This window comes from Cyanistes caeruleus, chromosome 13 (genome assembly GCF_971803275.1).
Source record: "Cyanistes caeruleus chromosome 13, bCyaCae1.hap1.1, whole genome shotgun sequence".
Taxonomy (NCBI): Eukaryota; Metazoa; Chordata; class Aves; order Passeriformes; family Paridae; genus Cyanistes; species Cyanistes caeruleus.
This window is the reverse complement of record NC_141713.1, coordinates 19,690,761-19,712,286: the sequence shown is the minus strand read 5'-3', so window position 1 is coordinate 19,712,286 and position 21,526 is coordinate 19,690,761. Positions and strand designations below refer to the sequence as shown.

General features: G+C 46.0%; 1 protein-coding gene across 4 annotated transcripts in view; it reads left to right on the top strand.

Moving 5' to 3' along the window:
• The window catches only part of CSNK1G1 (casein kinase 1 gamma 1), a 95,859-nt gene that overhangs the window by 34,521 nt on the left and 39,812 nt on the right, over positions 1-21,526 (top strand). For all 4 annotated transcript variants that reach the window (XM_086848875.1, XM_086848874.1, XM_086848873.1 and 1 more), the window contains exons 3-5: positions 3,800-4,216; positions 12,013-12,053; positions 16,256-16,325. In XM_086848875.1, coding sequence (XP_086705001.1) covers positions 4,039-4,216; positions 12,013-12,053; positions 16,256-16,325 — 289 coding nt within the window. In that variant the 5' untranslated portion in view covers positions 3,800-4,038. The remainder of the gene's footprint in view (positions 1-3,799; positions 4,217-12,012; positions 12,054-16,255; positions 16,326-21,526) is intronic.

Sequence of the window (21,526 nt, the reverse complement as noted above, 5' to 3'; positions counted from 1 at the left end):
TGGCTTCTTTACACCAACCTCTCATTTGCAATGTCCTTTCCTACGTCTGAAGGGCTCCCCTGAAAAATTGTGTGGCTGTGAGCAGTGTCTCTGTGCCATTTATTAAACACTCCTTTTACACCGGATTGGGTATTAACACAAACAGCAGCTGCCCTCCAGTGCTGCCTGGAATTGTTCCAGTCCAGGTTGGACCAGGCTTGGAGCAACCTGGTCTAGTGGAAGGTGTGTCTGCCCATGGCAGGGGCTGGAACAAGATGAGCTTTAAGGTCCCTTCCAACCTGAACTGTTCCATGATTTCACACCACCTAGAAGCTGGTTTCTAGCTGTAGTGCTGCGGCTTTATCGGTGGAGGAGAGGTTGTGACACAGATTTGGGGGTAAGTGTTTGGAAGTGTGTAGGATACAGTGCTGTTGTTTTTTTTGCTTAGCTAACTGTGCTGCAAGTAATTTCCTTTCAAGCCTGTGTCTTTCATTAAATAACTGTTCCTGTGTCTCCAGCTGTATTGTAGTGAAATCAATCCTGGAATTGAGCTGATTCACCATTAGGGGAATATCTCCATGCGGCTCCATTCAAATGGAAGTAACTTTGAGGAGCAATCTTGCTGAGTGGGTGGAAAGGTAGGAAGGAATCATTATTAAAAAGTTTGCATCATGGCAGGAAGTCATCCCAGTGTTCTGAGCAGCCTTTAAATATTAATGTGACTGACAGTCTGGTCTTCATTCTTCTGCTGCTTCCCCTCCAAAGCCAAGTGCTCTGCTGGTCCTCAAAGGCCATATTTGATGCCATATTTACTACTTATGTTTAAATAGTTGGTAAGGATGGTGTAAGATCTTTGTGAGAGCTGGTATGCTGGCAGCTAGGCTCTGCTCCTCAGCTTGGCTGTGATAAAGAGCTTCTCAGAGTGCTACTGCTGCTCTGAATTCCTGTTTGCAGGAGGCTTTCAGCTGAGAGAGGATGGTTAGTGTTTGCAGACTGTCAGGCATGACCTTTCCATCCTTCTCCCCTGGGAGACCTGATCCAGATGGGGAGCGGGGGAAGGACGGAGGCATAGGAGCTCATAACCATTAACATCTTACTTTGTGAGCCAGAAAATGTGTGGTGGGACTTGTGCTTAATTTGCCTGAGGATAATGGGGCTGCTTGTCCCATCTGAGATGTGCTGAGCAAGGTATAAACTGGGCAGGGTTTGTGCTCTTGCTGGAGATTTCTTTGTGTTTCCATTTTGGAGGTTGTAGGTCACAAATTACTCAGTCTTGATTAAAATAATGACTTTGATCTCCAGGGGAAAAAAATCTTCTCTGGCTTTGGTGGGTTTGAGTGTGTTTTCCAAAGTGTTACTTATTTTTCACTCTTAGAATTCCTGTGTCCTACTCATCTTTCTTAGTGATCCAACCCTAGGAACACTCCAGCATCATGGAATCATTTAGGTGAGGAAAGCCCTTTGAGATCACTGAGTCCAGACATTCTCCCAGCACTGCCAAGCCCATTACTGAGCCATGTCCTCAAGTGCCAGACCCATATGTTGTATTACGTGGAATCATGTATTACATGATAACTTTAACTGGAAGTAAAACATTTAACTGGAATGTTCTATGTCTACTTCTCTTGCCATAGCAGAGATAGACCAAATAGACAGACAGACCAAAACTTCCCATGCTTCAGTTTTATTTTTGCACATTTTTATCAGAAAGACCTGTGTGAGTAAATCTACCTACTACTAGAAGTCATTCTCACATTTGGTTTGAGTTCAGCAGTAAAACTTTTCGTGTTGTTTGTTTTGAAGCCAGTGTCTCCTCCCGGGACAGCCTGGGGTGGGGTCCAGTCAAAGTGATTTTCTGATATCTGATAGAGCCTCATCACTGCTCCTGCTGGCTGGTTTCACAGGGCAAACACAGCTCTGCTGTGTCTGTGCGAGGCATGGCAGAGTGTGTGGGGATGTCTATGATGAAGAACCAGTTCAGCCAGTTCACTGGTAACGGATGCTTCCTGCTAATCCGTATTCACTTCTGAGTATTAAATCTGGAATTAATTTGAGGGACAAGTAAAGCTTGGTAATGCTAAATAATTTCATGTACATGAACATCTCCAGCTCTTTTGTCTAGGCCAGAGGTGCTGAATCGCAACTGGTGTTTGACGCATTGCTTAGGAGCGTGCTGGGAGCTTGTCACTTCAGTTTATGGCCAAACTGGTGGTGTGGCTGAGATACAGAGCTTCTCAGGTGACCCAATGATTGTCAGACCTCCTGGATATGCTGCAGACATGCTGTGTGACATTTCCTGCAGGGATCCACAACTGTCCCAAGTGACAAGGAGAATTCCAGTACCTAAAGGGGACGGACATACAGGAAGGCTGAGGAGGGATTCTTGTTACAAGAGCAAGAAGTGATAGGACAAGGGGGCTTTAAGCTGAAAGGATGTGTTTAGATTGAATATTAGAGGAAAATTCTTCCCTGTGAGGGTGGTGGGGCCCTGGCACCAGTTGCCCAGAGAAGCTGCAGCTGCCCTGTCTCTGGAAGTGCCCAAGGCCAGGCTGGACAGGGCTTGAATCAATCTGGGCAAGTGGAAAGTGTCCCTGCCCATGGCAAAGGGTAAAATGAAACAAAATGGACTTTAAGGTCCATTCCAACCAAACCATTCTGTGATTCTATAAATACTCAAAAACTGGAATTTCCAACGGGTAGTTCCCTGCATTTTGTGTATCCAGCATGAATGACTTTTGCCTTCTATCCAGGTGCCTTAGGTTGAATGAAAAGTCTCCAGAAATAGAAGTGTTCCACAGCTGGAGGCCAGGGAAAGCATAGTCAGATCTCAGAAGGGCTCATGCTTCTGTTCTGTGTGGATGTGTAATAATCCTAGTCTTTTATTTTTGGATAACTGGAAGGAGGTACCTTAGCTTCACCATCTGGTGGACCAGAGGATCATCATTAAATGGGCCAATGCCATGTTAATGGTTGGACTTGGTCATCTTGGAGGTCTTTTCCAACCTGGATGATTTCATGGCAAAATGAACAGAAGGAACTCTTGCTAAACCTACTACAGGGGTGTTGCTGCTTTGGCTCCTCATTTTGGTCATCTGTGTAGGACAGCAGTTCAAATTAGCAAATATATCTGAGGTCAATTTGAAGTTGGGCAAAGTGATTCCTGTGGGTCCCTTCCGACTTAGGTTATTCAGGATAAAGAGGTAATAGCAAGGAGGATTTTAAGTGCTAAAAAATTTTCTTCTCTTGGCACCTTTCATTGGCCCCTTTGCCAATGAAAGGCAAAGTATATTGTTTGTATTTATTTGTCTTGCTTTTCTGTAGTACTTGATAAATGTAAGAAGTGAGGAAAAACCAAACCTACTCTTCACAGGGGCTGTGAAGGTGGAATGTGGTTTCCTTGCAGTGTCCACCTGACGTGCTGGTGTAGTTGGAATGGCTTTGGTTACTGCGTGTGGAGTCAGTCCTGATAACTCCAGTGGAATCATGGAATTACAGACTGGTTTGGGTTGGGAAATCCCTTAAAGCTCAGTTGGATCTACCCACAGCCATAGGCAGGGACACTTTCCACTAAACAGGTGAAACCCCATCCAACCTGCCCTGAGACACTTCCAAGATTGGGATAAGTAGGAACAGATGGACAGCACTTACTTCATGACATCAGGGCTTTTTATCAGAAAGTTGTTAAGAAAATGATAACGTTTTCATATAGCTGTTAAATTCCTCAAGGCCGGAAAGTTCTGGACATTGGCCCTGTTGTATCTTTCTCACTTGGTATTTTAAAATAATGATTTTTATTTCCTGTATCTCTTCTTTTCCCCAGGTAAGAAACCAAAAGCAACCTGCCTTTATTGAATTCTCAAGAACACAGTTGACCCTTTGGTACATTATCAAGATGCATTAAGAAACTGGATCTGGTGCCAAAAGAACTCCATGAGTTTCCATGACTCTCTTGAACTCCAACGCAGATACTTTTGGATATAAATTTCTGTTCTAAGGAGAAGAGTGTGTACTCCCAACTCCTTTCTGCCAGCTTGCTGGCAGAGGTATTTCACTAAGATCATGGACCATCCTAATAGGGATAAGGATGAAAGGCAGCGGACAACAAAAGGGATGCCAGGAAGGAGTGGGCACAGTTCTCGGCCGAGCTCATCGGCATCTTCCGGCGTTCTTATGGTGGGACCCAACTTCAGAGTGGGCAAGAAGATTGGGTGTGGGAACTTTGGAGAACTCAGACTAGGTAAGAAGCAAGCATTTTAGTGGCCTGCATTATGCAAATTAGTATTTCACCAGTGGATTATAAATGCATCGAAACTTATCCTGGCTCGAGAAACGTGTGCACTGTCTTATTTCCCAAGTGTTGAGCTGCCTTATCCAAAGCTTCTGACTCAGATGTAACTCTTAGCATGATTTTGATTTAAATAAAGTCAAAGGGAATACACTGGAGAGGCCAAAGATGCAAATTTTGAACAATCACAACAAATGATGACTGTTAACAGCACTGAGTATCTTGCCTAAGGTGAAAAAAAAAAAAATCATAACTCTGAATTGCTAAATCTTGCTGTCAATTTTTTGTTTATAAGCTAGAACACCCATTTAAAGAGATAGGTGAGACTCTTTCCTAGCACTCAGACTCAATTCCATGTCCTTCCCTAACCTCACTGCCCTGATTTCAGCCCCATCACTCTCTGCCTGCTCTGTCTGTGCGCTGGGCTTGCTGGTGAGGAGCAGGATGTGCCGAGTTGCCATCTGGCTCCCTCAGCCAGCCCAGCAGTTTGTTCATGGTCTGTTGGTTTCCTAACCACGTCTTGCAGCTGGTTGCCCAAACCAGATGGTTCCACTGATGCATTGTTTGTTTAGGGCTACTTAAGAGACCAATGCAGAGCAGTGCACTGGGCTCTCAAGTCATCCTAAAAAACAATGCTTGTGTTTTAAATGAGGTGAGGGAAGCAGCTGATGTTGCTTCACATAATTAAAGGGTCATAACACTACTGATAGTGTCTTTGTAGATTCCTGCTCAGAATCTGTCATCTTAAATGAATCTGTGTGATTTCCCACTCTGAGGTTGGGTTGTTGCATCAATATATGTGCTGCTGTTCCATGGTGTTAAGATCAAACAGCTCGTGTCTGGTGTGTCTCAGTGAATGGGTATTTTGGTTTCAGCATTGCATCAGAGTTTTATTGATTCACCTGAGCAGAGATAACACTCCTAAGGTGAAGAGAAACCAAGGGCAAGGGTGGAAACTCCCACCTTCCTGCACATGAGTGTAATTGGCAGCTAAAGACAAATTTGGATCCTTACAGTGACATAACATGAATTTCTCTATTGGATTCTCAAAGCCCTCCCAACAGCAAACATCAGGATCTCAGGATCCCCTGAGAGATGTTGAATTGCTTTGTAATCCAAGCTCTGCTCTGAGATTTAGCAGCTGTAGTGGATCCCTCTGGATACACAGCTCTTGAGTTTATTCAGCTGGTGCCCAAATCACAGAATCACAAACTGGTTTAGGATGAAAGCCACCTTAAAGCTCATTCCATCCCACCCCTGCCATGGGCAGGGACACCTTCCACTATCCCAGGTTGCTCCAAGCCCCCTCCAGTCTGGCCTTGGACAGTTCCAGGGATCCAGGGGCAGCCACAGCTGTGGCTGGGCACCCTGTGCCAGGTCCTCACCACCCTCACACAAAACAATTTCTTCCCACTATCCAATCTAACCCTGCCCTCTGGCAGTGGGAAGCCATTGCCCCTTCCTGTCCTGTCCCTCCATCCCTTGTCCCCAGTCCCTCTCCAGCTCTCCTGGAGCCCCTTCAGGCTCTGGAAGGGGCTCTGAGCTCTCCCTGGAGCCTTCTCCTCTCCTGGTGAGCATCCCCAGCTCTCCCAGCCTGGCTCCAGAGCAGAGGGGCTCCAGCCCTGTGAGCAGCTCCGTGGCTCCTCTGGGCTTGTTCCAGCAGCTCCACGTCCTTCTGATGTTGGACCCAGGGCTGAGGCAGCTCTGCAGATGGGGTCTCACCTGAGCAGGGCAGAGGGGCAGAATCCCCCCTCCCCTGTTGCCCACACTGTGGGGAGGCAGCTCCTGTTTTCATGATTCTTTTTCACATTTCTCAAAATTTTAGCAGTCTTGGGTTTGTGACTCATGTACAGTTTCATGGCATGGAGCTTACAGAAGAGATTTAACTTCTGAAAAAGTCAGTTTACAGAGAAATTCAATTTTAAATTGCAACACCTGCTAATTGAGTATTTATTTTTTTTTTATAATACATGTATTGTTAATGCTAGTTTACAATATTACAAAAATTTAGGCAATGAGCCACACGTACTGATAACAACAATTTGTTGTAAGGTTCTTACAGAAGCTGTATTACTCTTTTTTTTTTTTTTTTTCCATTTCTCTTGCTTTTTGCCAGTCACTATCACTTTAAGAGCTCCTATTTGCTCAAATAGCAGGTATTTCTCTTGCTCAGCCCATGGCAATTATCGCTGGGGGGAAGGAGAAGCAGCAGCTGAAATCTGAGCACACACGTCTCTGATAACAGTTTTGTCCTGTGAAGATGAATGAGGTGCCCTCTGCTTTTTGCCCATTTTTTACGTGGTTTCAGAGCAGTTAAGCACCAATATCACAGGCAGAACAAAGTCATGCACTGATAAAGAAAGGGAAAATAGTTTTTTCCAATTCCCTGAAGAATTTCTCTCTTTCGAGGTGTTGTGTTTTCAGTTTAAGCTGCTCTTGTTTGATCCTTCAGTGAGGAGATGGCACTTACCTTAGGAAGTTCTTTGCTGTATATATCCAGCTCACTGCTTAGGGTTGGTCTTTCTTCCTGAAAATACACATCACTCAAGGATATTACTTTTTTGGAGTATGTGGGAGCAGGACAGTTGGATTCCAGCCCTCAAGGAGCTGAGATGGGGAGATGAAAAAAAAAACACCTTAGTGTTTGATAGGACACAGGAAATGGCCACAAGTTGTACCAGGGGAGGGTCAGGCTGGATATTAGGAAAAAAATGGCTGAGCATTGGAACAGGCTCCTCAGGGAAGCATTGAGGTCATCATTCCTGGAAGTGTTCAGAAGAGGAGGAGATGTGCCACTGCACAGTGTGGTTTAGTGGGAATGGTGGGATTTTTTCAAATGTTGGCTTTGATGATCCTGGACGTCTTTTGCAAACTTAATGAATCTGTGATCTGGCCCAGAGTAATTACTGAAACAGGGTAAAGCAGTAGCTACTTCTTCAGACAGGCCACCCTCTTAAACTGACTCAAGAGCTTACCCAGGAGGTATTCCTTGTATTCTCCCAAAGTCCTTAACCATGAGCCATGGTAGGGATTAGTAGGGCCCTTCAAAAGTCTTTTTTCCTAGTGTTTGGCACCCTTATTGAAGTAAAGCAATTAAAAAGGCACTAATGTAAAACTGTTATTGAGGTTTTGGTAGGTTGGAGGGATTTCCAAGATAAACATTAAGTTCTTGTTTCAGCAGACTTTTTTTTTAATCAGAGAATCACAGAGGGGTTTAGCTTCAAACTCATCTTTGTCCACCCCCCTGCCATGGGCAGGGACCCCTTCCACTATCCCAGGTTGCTCCAAGCCCTGTCCAGCCTGGCCTTGGACACTTCCAGGGATCCAGGGGCAGCCACAGCTGCTCTGGGCCCCTGTGCCAGGGCCTCACCTCCCTCACAGGGAACAACTTCTCAATATCCATCTAACCTTGTCCTCTGGTAGTGGGAGGCCTTTCCCTGTGTCCTGTCCCTCCATCCCTTGTCCCCAGTCCCTCTCCAGCTCTCCTGGAGCCCCTTCAGGTTCTCGCAGAGGCTCTGAGCTCTATCTGGAGCCTTCTCCTCTCCAGCGGTTCACCTGGAGCCTCCCAGCCTGGCTCCAGAGCAGAGGGGCTCCAGCCCTCAAAGCCTCTCCATGGCCCCCTCTGGACTGGCTCCAGTAGCTCCAGGTCCTGCTGCTGTTGGGGGCCCCAGAGCTGTACACCGGAGCCTAGATCTTTTTGCTCTAATTAAAACATTATCTTGAATTTTCAAAACAGTGTGTTCAGGTATCATTTTAAAATGGCAGTTAACACAGTTTTTCACCCTGTTTGAAACTGGAAAAATGTTAGAAGAGCAGCAGGCCCCAAACCAACAGAAAAGCTGCTTCTTTGTAGGTCAGAGCAGTTCCATTGGAACTGGGAAGGTGTTCCCAAAAGTGTGAATCACACAGCTGCCTCCTAGGCTGCAGTCTGAAGCCAGGAACTCTGCTTCAAAACAAGTAAACCAGTAAAATAAATACTTAAAGGTGATAATAGTATCTGATACTGGGGCTGTGATTCCAAAATAAAAAGTTGTTATTTGACAGGAGTAATGTTAGATGTGGAGGGCAGGGCAGGAGTAGATCCTGGGAAGCACCTACACCAGGAGCTTTTATTTTCAAACCTGCTCTAGAAGGGACAGCAAATCAGGCATGTCCCAAGTACCCAATGATATGGTCTCTGTAGATGCATCACTTTGGAGATGCATCATTTTGGGCTTCTCTGCTGTCTCCAATCCATCACCACATCTCATTACCAAGGCCTTGAGAAATCCTCTTGGGGAAGTTTCCCACATGAATGCTGGTGGCATAATAACGCATCACTTCTCCTTTGGAATATGTAGTTAATAATTGTCAGTGGAACTACCCAAAACTGAGGCATGGACTTACTACTCCATCAAAAGCATTGCCTCAACTTGAAGGCTTTTGCCAGCCCAGTTACATCCCCTCACTGTGCTACAGATGATCTTTGATTGTGCGAGGTGAAGGTGGAGCTACTGCTCAAGGCTTGTTCCCACGGGCAGGGCACTTCTCCTGTAAACCTTTGCTCTTCCATGCAGCCTGTTCTGCCTGGGAGGAGGGAGACTAAACCATTGCAGCTTGGACAGTGTGACAGCAAAACCAAGGCAGAGATCTCAGTCTGGAGCAAGCCAGCAGAGAGATTTTGGGGATTTACTTTCCTAGAGCAGCTGGCAGAGCAAGCATCTTGGGCTGCAGCTTTGGGAAGGGTTTGAAGTTCAGAGGTTGGACCCATTTATGTTCAGTATCTCCCCACAGCATGTGCTCAGAAGGGGATGAACTGGAGGATGAATTAGTTCATTTACCTTTGGCAGCTGGCCTGACATCCCAAGCTGCTGTGCTGCTAATCCCAGTTATTTAACTGAAGAATTTCATTACCAGAGGTATCGTCTGCCTAGTCCTCAGCCTCATGAAACAGACCATAGTAGACTGGATTGAGGCTCCACACACATGGAGGGTGTTGGCCATGTCCTTCCTTGCCTTGGAACAAGCTTGGAAGAGCAGTTTTCCCAATGTCATTATCCTGCATTGGTGGGAGAGCACAAGTGTTGATGGAAGGTCTGTAGGCATCATTCCCAGGGTGGAGGTGCATCTCTAAGGCTGTGATGGAGGTCATGGGATCCACAGGGAGTGGAGTTCTTGTGCCTCCTTCCTTGGGGGTTTATTTTGTTCTTCAAAGCATCTGACTTCCTCAGGAATTTGGGCTGAAGCTTCCCTGCCTCAGTGTACTCAAACCGAGCATCTCCATCGTGTCCTGAGCTGATCCCTCAGTGTGGGCAGCAGGGGAGTGGAGGATTCTGTCCCTCTGCCCTGTTCAGGTGAGACGCCATCTGCAGAGCTGCCTCCAGCTCTGGGGTCCCCAATATCAGAAGGACGTGGAGCTGCTGGAACAAGCCCAGAGGAGCCACGGAGCTGCTCTAAGGAACAGCCCTGCTCTGGAGCCAGGCTGGGAGAGCTGGGGGTGCTCACCTGGAGAGGAGAAGGCTCCAGGGAGAGCTCAGAGCCCCTTCCAGAGCCTGAAGGGGCTCCAGGAGAGCTGGAGAGGGACTGGGGACAAGTGCAAGGATGTGGGGCAATGGCTTCCCACTGCCAGACTGGAATATTGGGAAGAAATGGTTGGCTGAGAGGGGGTGAGGCCCTGACACAGGCTGCCCCTGGATCCCTGGAAGGGTCCAAGGCCAGACTGGACGGGGCTTGGAGCAACCTGGGGTAGTGGAAGGTGTCCCTGCCCATGACAGGGCTGGAATGAGATGAGCTTTAAGGTCCTTCCAACCCAAACCATTCTGGGATTCTGATGTGAGGAGGGGAAGAGGCAATTTCAGAGAGCAAGATAAAGCTGAAGCTGACGATGGGGCTTATTTGCTGGTAGTTAATGTGGAGCAGATAATCCAGGTGTATTTAGATTTCCGTCCCTTAATGTCCTCACATCTTCTCCCCCCCGCTGTTGGCTGGAGCCCCAGTCTGTCTCAGAGGGTGGAGGGGTTTATCTGCCACCTGCTTTTCCACAGATTTGGCCTGTGAGCTCTTTCAATGCTTTCTGGTGTCAGCAGGTTCCTGATGAAACTGCAAAATCTCCTTTTTACCCTTAGTTTCCACTCTGGGCATAATATTATGTCTTTTTCTAAAAGATTGAAAGAAATACATGGAAACCTCCCACTGTGTGTCAGGGGTTAATGCTGGGGCTCAGCTTTCAGCTCTGCTGGCAGGAAACACCCCCTCTGAGGATATTTAACCTCACATTTAAATCCCTGTCCTGTGTTAAAGGTACCTGAACAGGTTGGAGCTATGATGTCTTCTGTTCCTGAGGGATGTTAAAACAATCTGCTTGGTGGGAACTCCCAGATTTAGAGGCCAGAAATACCCTGAGTGATACAGCAGGGAAAGCATCAAAAGAAGTTAAATGCAGAAAACATGAAGCTGGTATAAAGTAAACTAAATTTCCCCTGGTATTTCAGGATTTAAAGATGACTTTGTGTCTTCTCCCATGTTCATAATGTCTTTAATTTTATTGAGTCTCCCTGTGCTGTTGTATCCTGTGCTGAGGAGGACATGGCATGTTTTTTAATGCTGCCACATGGATATGGAAGAGCTGTTCCAGCTCCTGCCTGCTCTGAATGATGTCATTCCCTGTCCTGGGCTTTCTCAGGAGCTGGGCTATCCAAGCATCAATATCCATTACAGGAATTGGAAAATAAATGAGTAAGAGAGCTGAGCAAAGCTGATGCTACAAATAAGCCCTGATAACTTCCATCCTGGATTGCTCCTGAATTTTGGACTTGCTCAGTAAAACTGAGTGAAGAACAACATGACTTGTGCTGTGACATTGATGACAAAGGTCAATGTTTCCCTGAATAAATCCACATGGAGCCTTTGTGGTGGGGGTTTCCTTTGGACAGTGGGACTAGAAGAGGTCAGGATGGGGGGACAGAGGGGGTCCAGGGACTGCCCAAGCATCTTTCCCTGTGGTATCCCTTCCAGAAGAGTTTGCTCTTTGTTGGGCATGAGCCAGGTGGAGGTGGAGTGATTGCTCAAAATCCGTGGCAGAGGGAGCAGAGGACATTGAGTGATATGATAACTGGCAGTGTCAGAACACAGGGGGAGATGTTCCTGACACAGAGCTGTGCATCATTGCCTCAGATCACTGAGGAGGCCCAGGGCTTGCTTCAAACACCAGACAGGCTCCTGGAGGAAAATTCCCCTCCAGCTGTAGCACACATGGTTCCCAGCTCTGGTTCTTTGCACTGGGAGCTGGATTTGAGCTCAACTAGTTGTGTTCATCTCACACTCCTGCCCTTCGTGCTTCCCAGAGCATGATCAACCTCTCCCTGTACATCCCAGGACGAAGTTATTCACTGTCCAGCAGATCCAAGACATTTCCAAAAGCAATGACACTCTGACTCTTCAGTTATTTTTCCCCAGACTTTCTTGGCATCGTGGATAATGAAGCCTGGTGTGTCTGGGATACCTCCTTTAACACGTGCATGGAGCAAAAGTGCTGCCATAAAATACAATTACCTTGTGCTGAGTAGAAGGTGTTATTTGCCTGCCCTGCTAACTGCTGCAAACTGTTCATTATTTTGATTATTTTCAGGCTTATGCTTTGTTAAAGGCAGGAACTTCAGGGGGAATTGTGAAAACAGTCCTTTGGCATCAGTGTCACTGTTTCTCATTGTGCCTTGAGCTGCAAATGTTGAATGTGGAACTAAAAGGGTTTTTTTCTTCTCCATTTCCAGGTAAAAATCTCTACACCAATGAATATGTAGCGATCAAACTGGTAAGTAGTACCTTCAGCTGTCTTTAAATGATTTGTACTTCATGTTAAAAATTCAGACTAAAAGCAAGTTTTTCAATCTGGGCTCAGTGCTGCTCTCAGTGCTCCCCTCAGCTGGGAATGATTTGTTAAAACTGAGGTAAGTCTTAAAAGCACTAAAAGCAGGGAAAAAAAAAACCAGCCTTCAACCTGCTGGAGGTTTTTGGTACCTAAAGGAACCGTAGCTGCCTTAGAGCAGATGTTCCTCTGGCCAGGTGCCAGTGAAAGGCGCTGGTTGGTAGTGCCCTTGTCACCTCCTGCCACTCCATGGCTCAGACCTTTCCCTTAGAGACTTCAGGAATTCTCCAGTTGTCAGGATGTGTGGTTAGGAGCGTGGCACTGTGCAGCCTGGTGGTCCCTGCTTTTGGAGGCAGGAAGAAGGGTGTTCCTTTGATTAAAATTCCCTGGGGGAGCAGGGCACAGTTCGGTCTGGTGATACTGAGAGACTGCAGATGCAACATGTAAAACAAGATCCCATTTGGTGAAGGTCAGTCTTTCCTCTGGCTGCCTTGTGTTGCAGAGAAGATACAGTCTCATCATCTGTGGAATCTGGGGGATGGGGAACTCCCTAACTTGTAGCTCTTACGCATTTATAAACTCACAGCCTAGTAGTTTGTGTTTAGTCCTTAACTTTTCCTGTCTGTAAACTCAGACTTTCATCAGTCCCTTGGGGTTTCAGATTCGATGTCTTCACCTGATGTGCTGAGTTCTCATGCAAGCACTCTTTAAACATAATCCAAACCCTAAAATCTGAAGTTAAAGTTGTGGTGCTGATTTGATACTACAGCAAACCCCCCAGTTTGCCCAGTTGATGCTATCTGGAAAAATGACAGGAATCACTCTGGTGACAGAAAATCAGGGCAGACGTGGTGCATTAATTGTGATCAAGCTCGAGTGCCTCAGATTCCATATCTCTGGCATTCCCCTTATGATGTGTAATAGATGAAAAATAATTACAGCTTTGCAGGAGGGACTTCTTTTCACACAAGTGTCAGAAGATGTTCCCTAAAGTAAGTAAATAAATAAATGCCTTTGGAGGAATTCAGAAGCCTAGTATCCCAGACAAGTTTGGGTTTCCTTGTAGCAACACCAGGGGCACCTCCTGCTATCCCAGGTTGCTGCAAGCCCCATCCAACCTGGCTTTGGACACTTGCAGGGATGGGGCTGCCACAGCTGCTCTGGACAACCTGTGCCAGGGTCTTATCACCCTCACAGAGAAGGATTTCTTCTCAACATTCCATCTAACCCTGTCTTCTGGCAGTGGGAAGCCATTCCCCCTTGTTGTGGCACTCCAGACCCTTGTCCGCAGTCCCTCTCCAGCTCTCCTGGAGCCTCTTTAGGCACTGGAAGGGGCTCTGAGGTTTCCCTGGAGCCTTCTCCTCTCCAGGTGAGCACCCCCAGTTCTCCCAGCCTGGCTCCATAGGAGACACCCTTGATATGGATGCACATCAGAAACAGTTGTTGCTTTTAGGCCATAGAAAATGTGCTGTATACACAGACAAGTGTTTTCTTGAGGCAATAATGCTTCTAATTTGCTTCCAAAGATAATACCACAAAGTTGTTGCATTGGAAACTATAAGGTAAAACACAGCCGTACTAGTCCAAAGGGTGCTTTTTTCTCCCAAAAAAGTGGCTGCAGTGACATCTCTCAGTAACCTGAAGTTTTTCTATATGGCGGGACTCAATGGCATTTCCTCATGGCTCCCTCAGTCTGATCTGTTTTTCTGGTCACATTCTTTCTTCATTTCTCTTACTATTTTTTTTCCCCAAATAACTGTTCAAGCAGTTACTCTGCAACACTCCCCAGTTTCATTTGCTCTCTTGTGATCCAGGCTTTAAAATCTCAGGTTCTCCTTGTGTGAAGGGGCTGGAATTGCCATCCAATGGCCATCCAGGTGTCCTATGTATGCTCTTTTCTGGAGAAGTTTAAGGAGGGAACAGTAGGAGAAATGGGGGTCTAATCTTAGACAGAGCTCTACAGGAGAAAGAATGACTCAGCCTCCTCAGCAGCAAATACACTTCTCTTACATGCAGGCTTAACTTATTTATCCTTCAAATAATTTGTGGATTAGTGGTGGAGTAGCTGTAAGATTTACTTACAGGCAACATTTTCTTTTATCTTCATTGTTGGACCGAGTCAAAGCACCGCTTCAAGTCCTTCAAGCTGTGAGATCGCCTTCCACCACTGCAGCCCTGCTGTCTCAGCTATTCCTGCCTCCTATCACAGAGCTGGGAAATGAAGAAATTGTGTGATGGGTACCAAGAGCCTATCAGAAAGTGCTGAAAAATTCCATGCTAATGCCTTGTGGTTTCTTTTTGGGACTGAGGCTATACCTTGGAAAACTGCTGGCAGTGTTGGTTTGTGTGGTGTCATTGTGTAGCTCCTGGTCCTGCTCTTCAGCTGACTTGGTCAGGGGCATCTGGTTTATTCTTCTGGGGGTTTTCAAAGCTGCACTGTCCACAGTAGGAATTTCTTCCCTGGGAGAAGCCAGCCTGGTGCCATCCAGCTGCAGTCAGAGCACAAGTACCAGGTCATCCCCTCACAGCAGTGATGACGCTGTTGGTTCGAGCTGTGGATTTTCTCCATTAGGCTGTAGCAATTCAGTTATTTTTACTACAAACATAAAATCTGCCATCATCCCTAAGCCCTTGGCCTACAGGACAACCATCTGTGCTGGTATGATCTTCTCAGAAGCTGCCATGACTCTGGCAAGTGTCCAGAGCTCTGGCTCCAGCAACTCCTGATGCAGAAGTGGCTCAGGGCTGCCTCCCCTGATTTTCTCAGCATCATGTCCTGCAACATCAATCCTTCCCCTTTACATGTTTGGATAAATAAACTACTCCCTGAACACAGTGAGTTCCTGTTGCCATGAATCCCTGTGCTCTGCAGGTGTCTGTAGACTCTCCCTCAAGCCACCAGCAACAATTATCTTAATTTAAATGTGACTTACATAAGAAACTTGTTTGTGTGTTGCTTTGTATTTGCCTTCAGTGCAGGTTCAGTTTTTCCTCCAGAATATTTTTTTACATTGTTTGCTGAGTATTTAATCATATTTGTCTTCTGGAGCTTTAAAACATCAGGAATTTGGTGACCTTGCAAGCCTTTTCCTACCTGAATAATTCTTTGATTAAGTTGAGAAGTAACCAGGAGCATTCATTCCCCTTGCTGGGAAATGGATGGGATGACCTGAACTGATGAGGAGCAGCTTGGCTGCAAGTCAAATTGCCTGAATTCCTGTACAGAATTCCTTCTCCACACTTAGAAAGAAGCCTTGACTGTGGAGTTCACACCCAGTGTGAACATCAGTCTTACAGTGCAAGACTATAGGTCAACAAAAATTGAGGCCAGTATTAACTCCTGTCTCTAGGCTGCCTGGGCAGTTGGTGAACCCACATCCACGCCTATCCCAAGTGCACACTTTTATTGCAAATGTAATTACTCCAGTCTCTTAATCCTCTCCATATTAACTTTATATTTTTAGAACCTCTGTAATCTTGCAAGTTAATGCCCTGATGGATCATAGGCATTAAGTCTTGTATGTGAAGCGCGGATGAGTAACAGCTGATAAATGAGATGGTTTGGGTGCATTGCAGACTTACCCATTTTATTTTTTTGTATTTTGTGGATAAAAATAGGGTATTATGGAGTGTTTCAAGATATTTGACTGACACCTGCCACAAGAAGGGAGAGACTTCTTCCTTTTTCCCAGCTGTCTGGCTGCACTGCGGTGCGTGCTGTGAGCGACTGTGGTCTGATCTAAACCACACTTGTATGACTCAACATTTTTCAAAAATACAGACCAGCAAAAACGCTGTGGGCAATCACAGTGCCCACAGAGTGAACTGGGACTTGAGCTTTTGCAACCTTGGCTCCCCTCTGCCAATGTCCAGGGTCGTTCTTCAAGGATCTTCAAGGAGCTTTGTGGAATGATTCTTGAATTTCGCTGCAATGAGTGAACTTTGTATTTAAATGAGGAGGTTATTTCCCCTCCAGAGAGCAAATCTTACTGCTTTTTGTTCTTTTCTTATTTAAGTGACATGAAATGGTGAAGTCTGTTGTTAGGAGTTCAATCTGGGGTGTTTTAATTATGCACAAATCCTCAAGTATAGGAGAGAACTTCTTTTGGTCAAACTGATTTTAAACAGTTTATTTATTTCTATTCTAGGAACCAATTAAATCCCGGGCACCACAGCTTCACTTAGAATACAGATTTTATAAACAACTTGGAAGTGCGGGTGAGTAAACCCTACCCTAAGCGAATCAAAAGTTTTATTAGATTTCTTTAATAAAGGAATTGCTTTATTAAATCAAACACCACCATAGTATTTGTTGTGGAACTCTGACTTGATCTTAGGGATCTGGGCCAATTCCTTTTAGCCTCACACAAGTTTTGGAAACGATTTGGTGAGAATGGGATCATAATGATGATATTGGATAATTGTGTGGACCTCAAACCTTGAGTTCATGAGGATTCACTGGTATGGAAATACCCCTGTAAGTGTGTTTGTAAAACATGGGAATTGTCAAAGGATGGAAAGTTACTTGTATGTAGAACAACACTTCTTTGGTAGGTGATCTAAAGTCTTTAAACCTAGTAAACTGTTTTCATTTTTCTTGTTAAATTATGAGTGTCCACAAGCCTCATGGCTCCTCTATGCAACCATAGTCTACAGCAAATAGGAGAAAAAGAGAGCAGGATCAGCCAAAGGTGGAATGTTCTATACATTGTTTTCTGGCAGTCTGATTTCCCTGATGCAGAATTTGAGTTGTGTCTAACAGTGTTTGGGTTTTTCTTCCCTGAATTTATGGTTGTTTTTTAAGCCTGAGGAGCCTTTTAGCATGTGCTGTTTCCCATGCCAAGGATTTCCTCAGCCTTATGCAGGGTGTTCCACTGCTCAAGGTGAAGTCTCTGTGAAGCAACCACCTTCTCTGCTCCTTCTGTGCCTTGATCATGTATTGACTTTGGGTTTTGACAAGTTTCTTACGTTATTGTAGTTCTTCTATACTTCTGATTTTATTTTTCCTGTTTTTCCTGAATGGAGCCAGCTTCCACTTGCAGAGGATGTCTGATGGACATCAAGAAGTACTTTGGTAACAATATATTACCAAAATACTAAGTTGAACTTCCTGCTGAGTTCTGTTAGCACTTGTAATTTCTGGGACACCACAGCCCACATGTCTTGTGATACATTAATGAATCCCAGTCTGCTTTTTCTACACCACTTGGCTTTCTTCAGTTAAAAGGAATGGCTTTTTTTTGGTCAGATTAAGTATTTTTAGGTTTTCCCCTGTTCCTAAAGAATTTAAGCTTTCCATCCTGTAGTACTTGCTCACTCAGAGCATTCATGGAATTGTGGAATGGGTTGGGTTGGAAGGGGCCTTAAAGCCTATCTCACTTCACCCCCTGCCATGGGCTGGGACACCTCCCACTAGCCCAGGTTGCTCCAAGCCCCATCCAGCCTGGCCTTGGATCCTTCCAGGGATGGGCCAGCCACATCTTCTCTGGGCAACCTCTGCCAGGGCCTCACCATCCTCAGAGGGAGAAATTGCTTCCTAGTGTTTAATCTGTTGTCTTGGAGCATTTGTCAAGGGAATGTTGAGAAGCCTCCTGAACAACCTGACTCTGTTTCTCTCTGTGTGCTCCCACGGGTGTCACACACCCAGCTCTGATGAGCTGTTGGATGCCTTTAGAAGCTCTTGTGCTGCAGTTTTACTAAAACAACTGGAAATTGGCTCAGACTTGAGTGGAGGATGTGAACCACAGTTCTGGATTCACCATGAAACCTGGAATCCAAACAAAACAAATTTTGGTGGGGTTGGGCTGCCAGGAGTAGGGAGGTGTGATTTGCTGCCTGCACCGGGGATTAGGGCAAGAGTGTCTGGCTGGAAAAACAGAGAAATAAATGCCAATGTTGGGGAAATAGAGGGGTTTGTTCTCAATGATGTTGCTAGTGCCAGGCTCCCCATAATGGTCCTTGCTCTGTAACTGCTCAGTCAGCCAGGCTGGAGCTTCCAGTAGGGATGTCTGGTTACTTGGAATTGTCGTACACTTGCCAAACAAAGACTAGAAGTGTCCGAACACATGGTGTGCATGACTCAGAGAGAACAACAGTAGCGTTACATGTGACATTCTGCTCAATAAATTAGCCAATGAATCCTGCCAAATGACGTGGCTGGCTGCAGCTCCCACCACTAGCTGAAGGAGGGAGAGCAGAGGGAGCCTGGTTGTGGCACCACAGGAGCCACCTCGTCCCCTCGGCAGCTCAGTGGCTACATTCAACCGCATGTGCAGCCAGATGGTCCCAGTGAGCTCTAAGATGTCAAAATTGTCATCACCTGCAGCTTTGGGAGAAAAATGGGGTTTTTTTCCTAATAAGAAAAGTTTTAATGGTGATTTCCTTCTTCGATGTTCACAACAAACATTTTTAAATGTGTTACTCTTGGGTAATAGTCAGAGGAAAACTTAGGCTGGAAGGGACCGATCTACTTGGCCAACGCCTGAAGGATGTATGTGGGTATCAATTACCTGCTTCACTTGACATCATCAAAAACTAGTGAAAATAGTCTTTTTTTCCTTTTCCTAAGCTATTCAGTCAAGTTTTGTATTTCTCTTGGTGCAGTTGGACAGAGTAGCAAACAGCCCAGTAATTCAGAAGCTGAATCCTGAGATGAGCTTCCATGTGAGATGTTTCCACATGGACAGGGGATAACTGCCTCTTCCCTTAGCAGTGACTCTGTGGCTCCACGTGCTCCATCAGCTTTGATGTTCCAAGACTTTCTGACAGGCACTGAAGTTGCATCTGTTCCCTCCCAGCAGCACTAGTTTCTCTGCCTGCCACATGGCTCGGATGAGGATCCCTAGTCAGCTTGGATTAGCGAAGGAGCAGACTGGATTTCATGTGTCTCAGACATCTTAAGATGCTTCACACTAGATTAAGTGATGGAGCAGGGAGAAGTTTGTCATAGGGATCTAAACTGTAGGAATGTGGCTCTTCCTGGTGCTTCTCAGCAGCTCAATACTTGATGGATGGATCCACTGGATTCAGAGGAAGTCCTGAGTCAGGAGTTACCAGCTAGTAGATGTCTCTGATGTGCTGCTTTGGATATTTGATACTGTCTCTGATGTTTTAGTGCCTCCTTGTTTTAGGGAAACTAACAGCTCCCCTGTAATTCCCTTCCTCTAACTGGAGGAATGTTTGTGCATAGAAATGGATTTTCATTATTATTTCTTGAACTTTTCTCCCCGTAGAACTCAAACAAGGCCCTGATGCACAGTGACCATCTGTTAGCTGCTTCTTTCTTGCTGTGGAATTAAATATTTAATAACCTAAAATAGTGTCTGAGTGTCTTACCTTCATGTCAGCAGGAAAACAAAACAGGAAAGCGTGGGCATGGAGTCAGAGACCTGATGGTCAGTCCATAGGGTGTCTCAGGAAAGGACATCTTTCCTTTAGGAAATGTAACTCAGGTTTTAGGTAGTCTGGGATACGATCCATTTGCTCACCAAGGTAATTGAAGTAGTTTGTGCAAATCAGTGCAAAACTCTCATCAGTCCTCTAATGCCAGTGTTGTACTGAACCATTTAATGGTTGGGTTCCTAATGATTAATGATTCATGTTCCTAAAAGCCACATGAGCTTGCACCAGCATCCTGGCCTGAGCTATCCCCTGGGTCTTGCTTTACTGGTGGTGGCACAGTCAGCCCTGATGGCAGCACCTCCCTGAGCACAAATATGTGTAGCACAGTCAAAGTGTGATAGTTGTTCCCCAAAATTACCTCTTCCTCTATGACACTCCTTGAGGGTCATGAGGCTGTACCAGGTGTTCCTTCTTCCTTAAGGCTGGTTCCTTGGCTCCTGGGCTTCTCCTTTCTCTGATGCTTTGTACAGCTGCTTGAATCCACTGCTTCCATACTCTGGGGACAAGAGGACCTCCCTTGACTTTTTGCATCTCTAAGTGCTGCCAGAAGCGGTTCAAGTCTCCAACATGTTTCTGGTATTGGATAAGTATGTCATTTGACATATGAGCATTTTTGACATTTGATGTCATTTGACAATGAGCTCATTGACTATGAGCACTTCATTTGTCCCCTGTGCTTGAATTTTGTGGAATAAATTGAGTTACGTATCCATGGTCAAACAGACCCAGCTCCTAGCTCCTGGAATGGTTCAACTTCTGCGGTAGGACAGAGCTTTGGCTTTGCTTGAACTGCCCCCTGCACAGCCAGCAGCATCCCAGGACCCTCCTGCTTGGTTTGGGATGAGTAAAAGCAACTGCTGTTCCCATGGCTTGCAGGAGTCCTGCAGTATCTGGGTCCTGCTGGTGGCACAGCAGGGTGTCACTGATTCCATTGGCTCTGTCCCGTGGGCTCAGTTTACTTGTGGATAACAGGAATGGTCTTTCTGTTTTGAGGCTGATTCCAGATTAGAAGAATCTAATCTATTCAGTAGCTGCTGGAACAAGTGCAGAGGAGCACACAGAAATGTTTCAGGGGCTGAGCCCCTCTGCTCTGGAGCCAGGCTGGGAGAGCTGGGAGTGCTCAGAGAGGAGAGAAGGCTCCAGGGAGAGCTCACAGCCCCTGCCAGTGCCTAAAGGGGTTCCAGGAGAGCTGGAGAGGACTTGGTGCAAGGGCCTGGAGTGCCAGGACAAGGGGGAATGGCTTCCAGTTGCCAGGTGGCAGGGATACATGGGATATTGGGAAGGAATTCTTCCCTGTGAGAGTGGTGATGAGGCCCTGGCATAGGCTGTCCCATCTCTGTAAGTGTGCAAGGCCAAGTTGGATGGGGCTTAGAGCAAGCTGGTCTAGTGGAAGGTGTCCCTTGTGAGGGCCAGCAGCTGGCCTGGAGGCCTCACAGTCGTAGGCAGCCCTGGCTATAGCTCAGCCAGCCTGTGCCAGTCAGGGAAAGAAAGAAACATCTCTGTGAAGAAGGCACTGAGAAGCCAAGAGCTTGAAATGCAAACAGACACCAGCCAATCCCTGACAAGCATGAACACAGGCAGCTGTTGGTGCCAGTCAGCTGGATGGTAACCAAATTTCAGCCAATTAGGATCAACCATGTGGGTTTTTGAAAACCCTATAAAAAGGAGCTGTGCTCAACAGAATTTGCTATTTCCACGTGAACTTGGGAGCGTTAGGTCACATCTGTGTCAACTGAGACAGTCCCTGCCCATGGCAGGGGGTGAAATGACATGGATTGAGATGGATGAGGTCTCCTCCAACCCTAACCGTTCTGGGATTTGTTACCACATTTCAAGGCACCTCTGGTGTCTCTCCCCATTGAGGCCATATGTGATCCCTTCCTGTAAGCATCACCTTTGGAAGGCAAAATGGAGCACTGGCTGCATGAAGCCAATGATCAAGTTTCCACATAGTGCCAGCTCTGCCTGTGCACATCGTGTGCATAAGTCATGAATTTTTGATTCAGTAGTAGTTTATT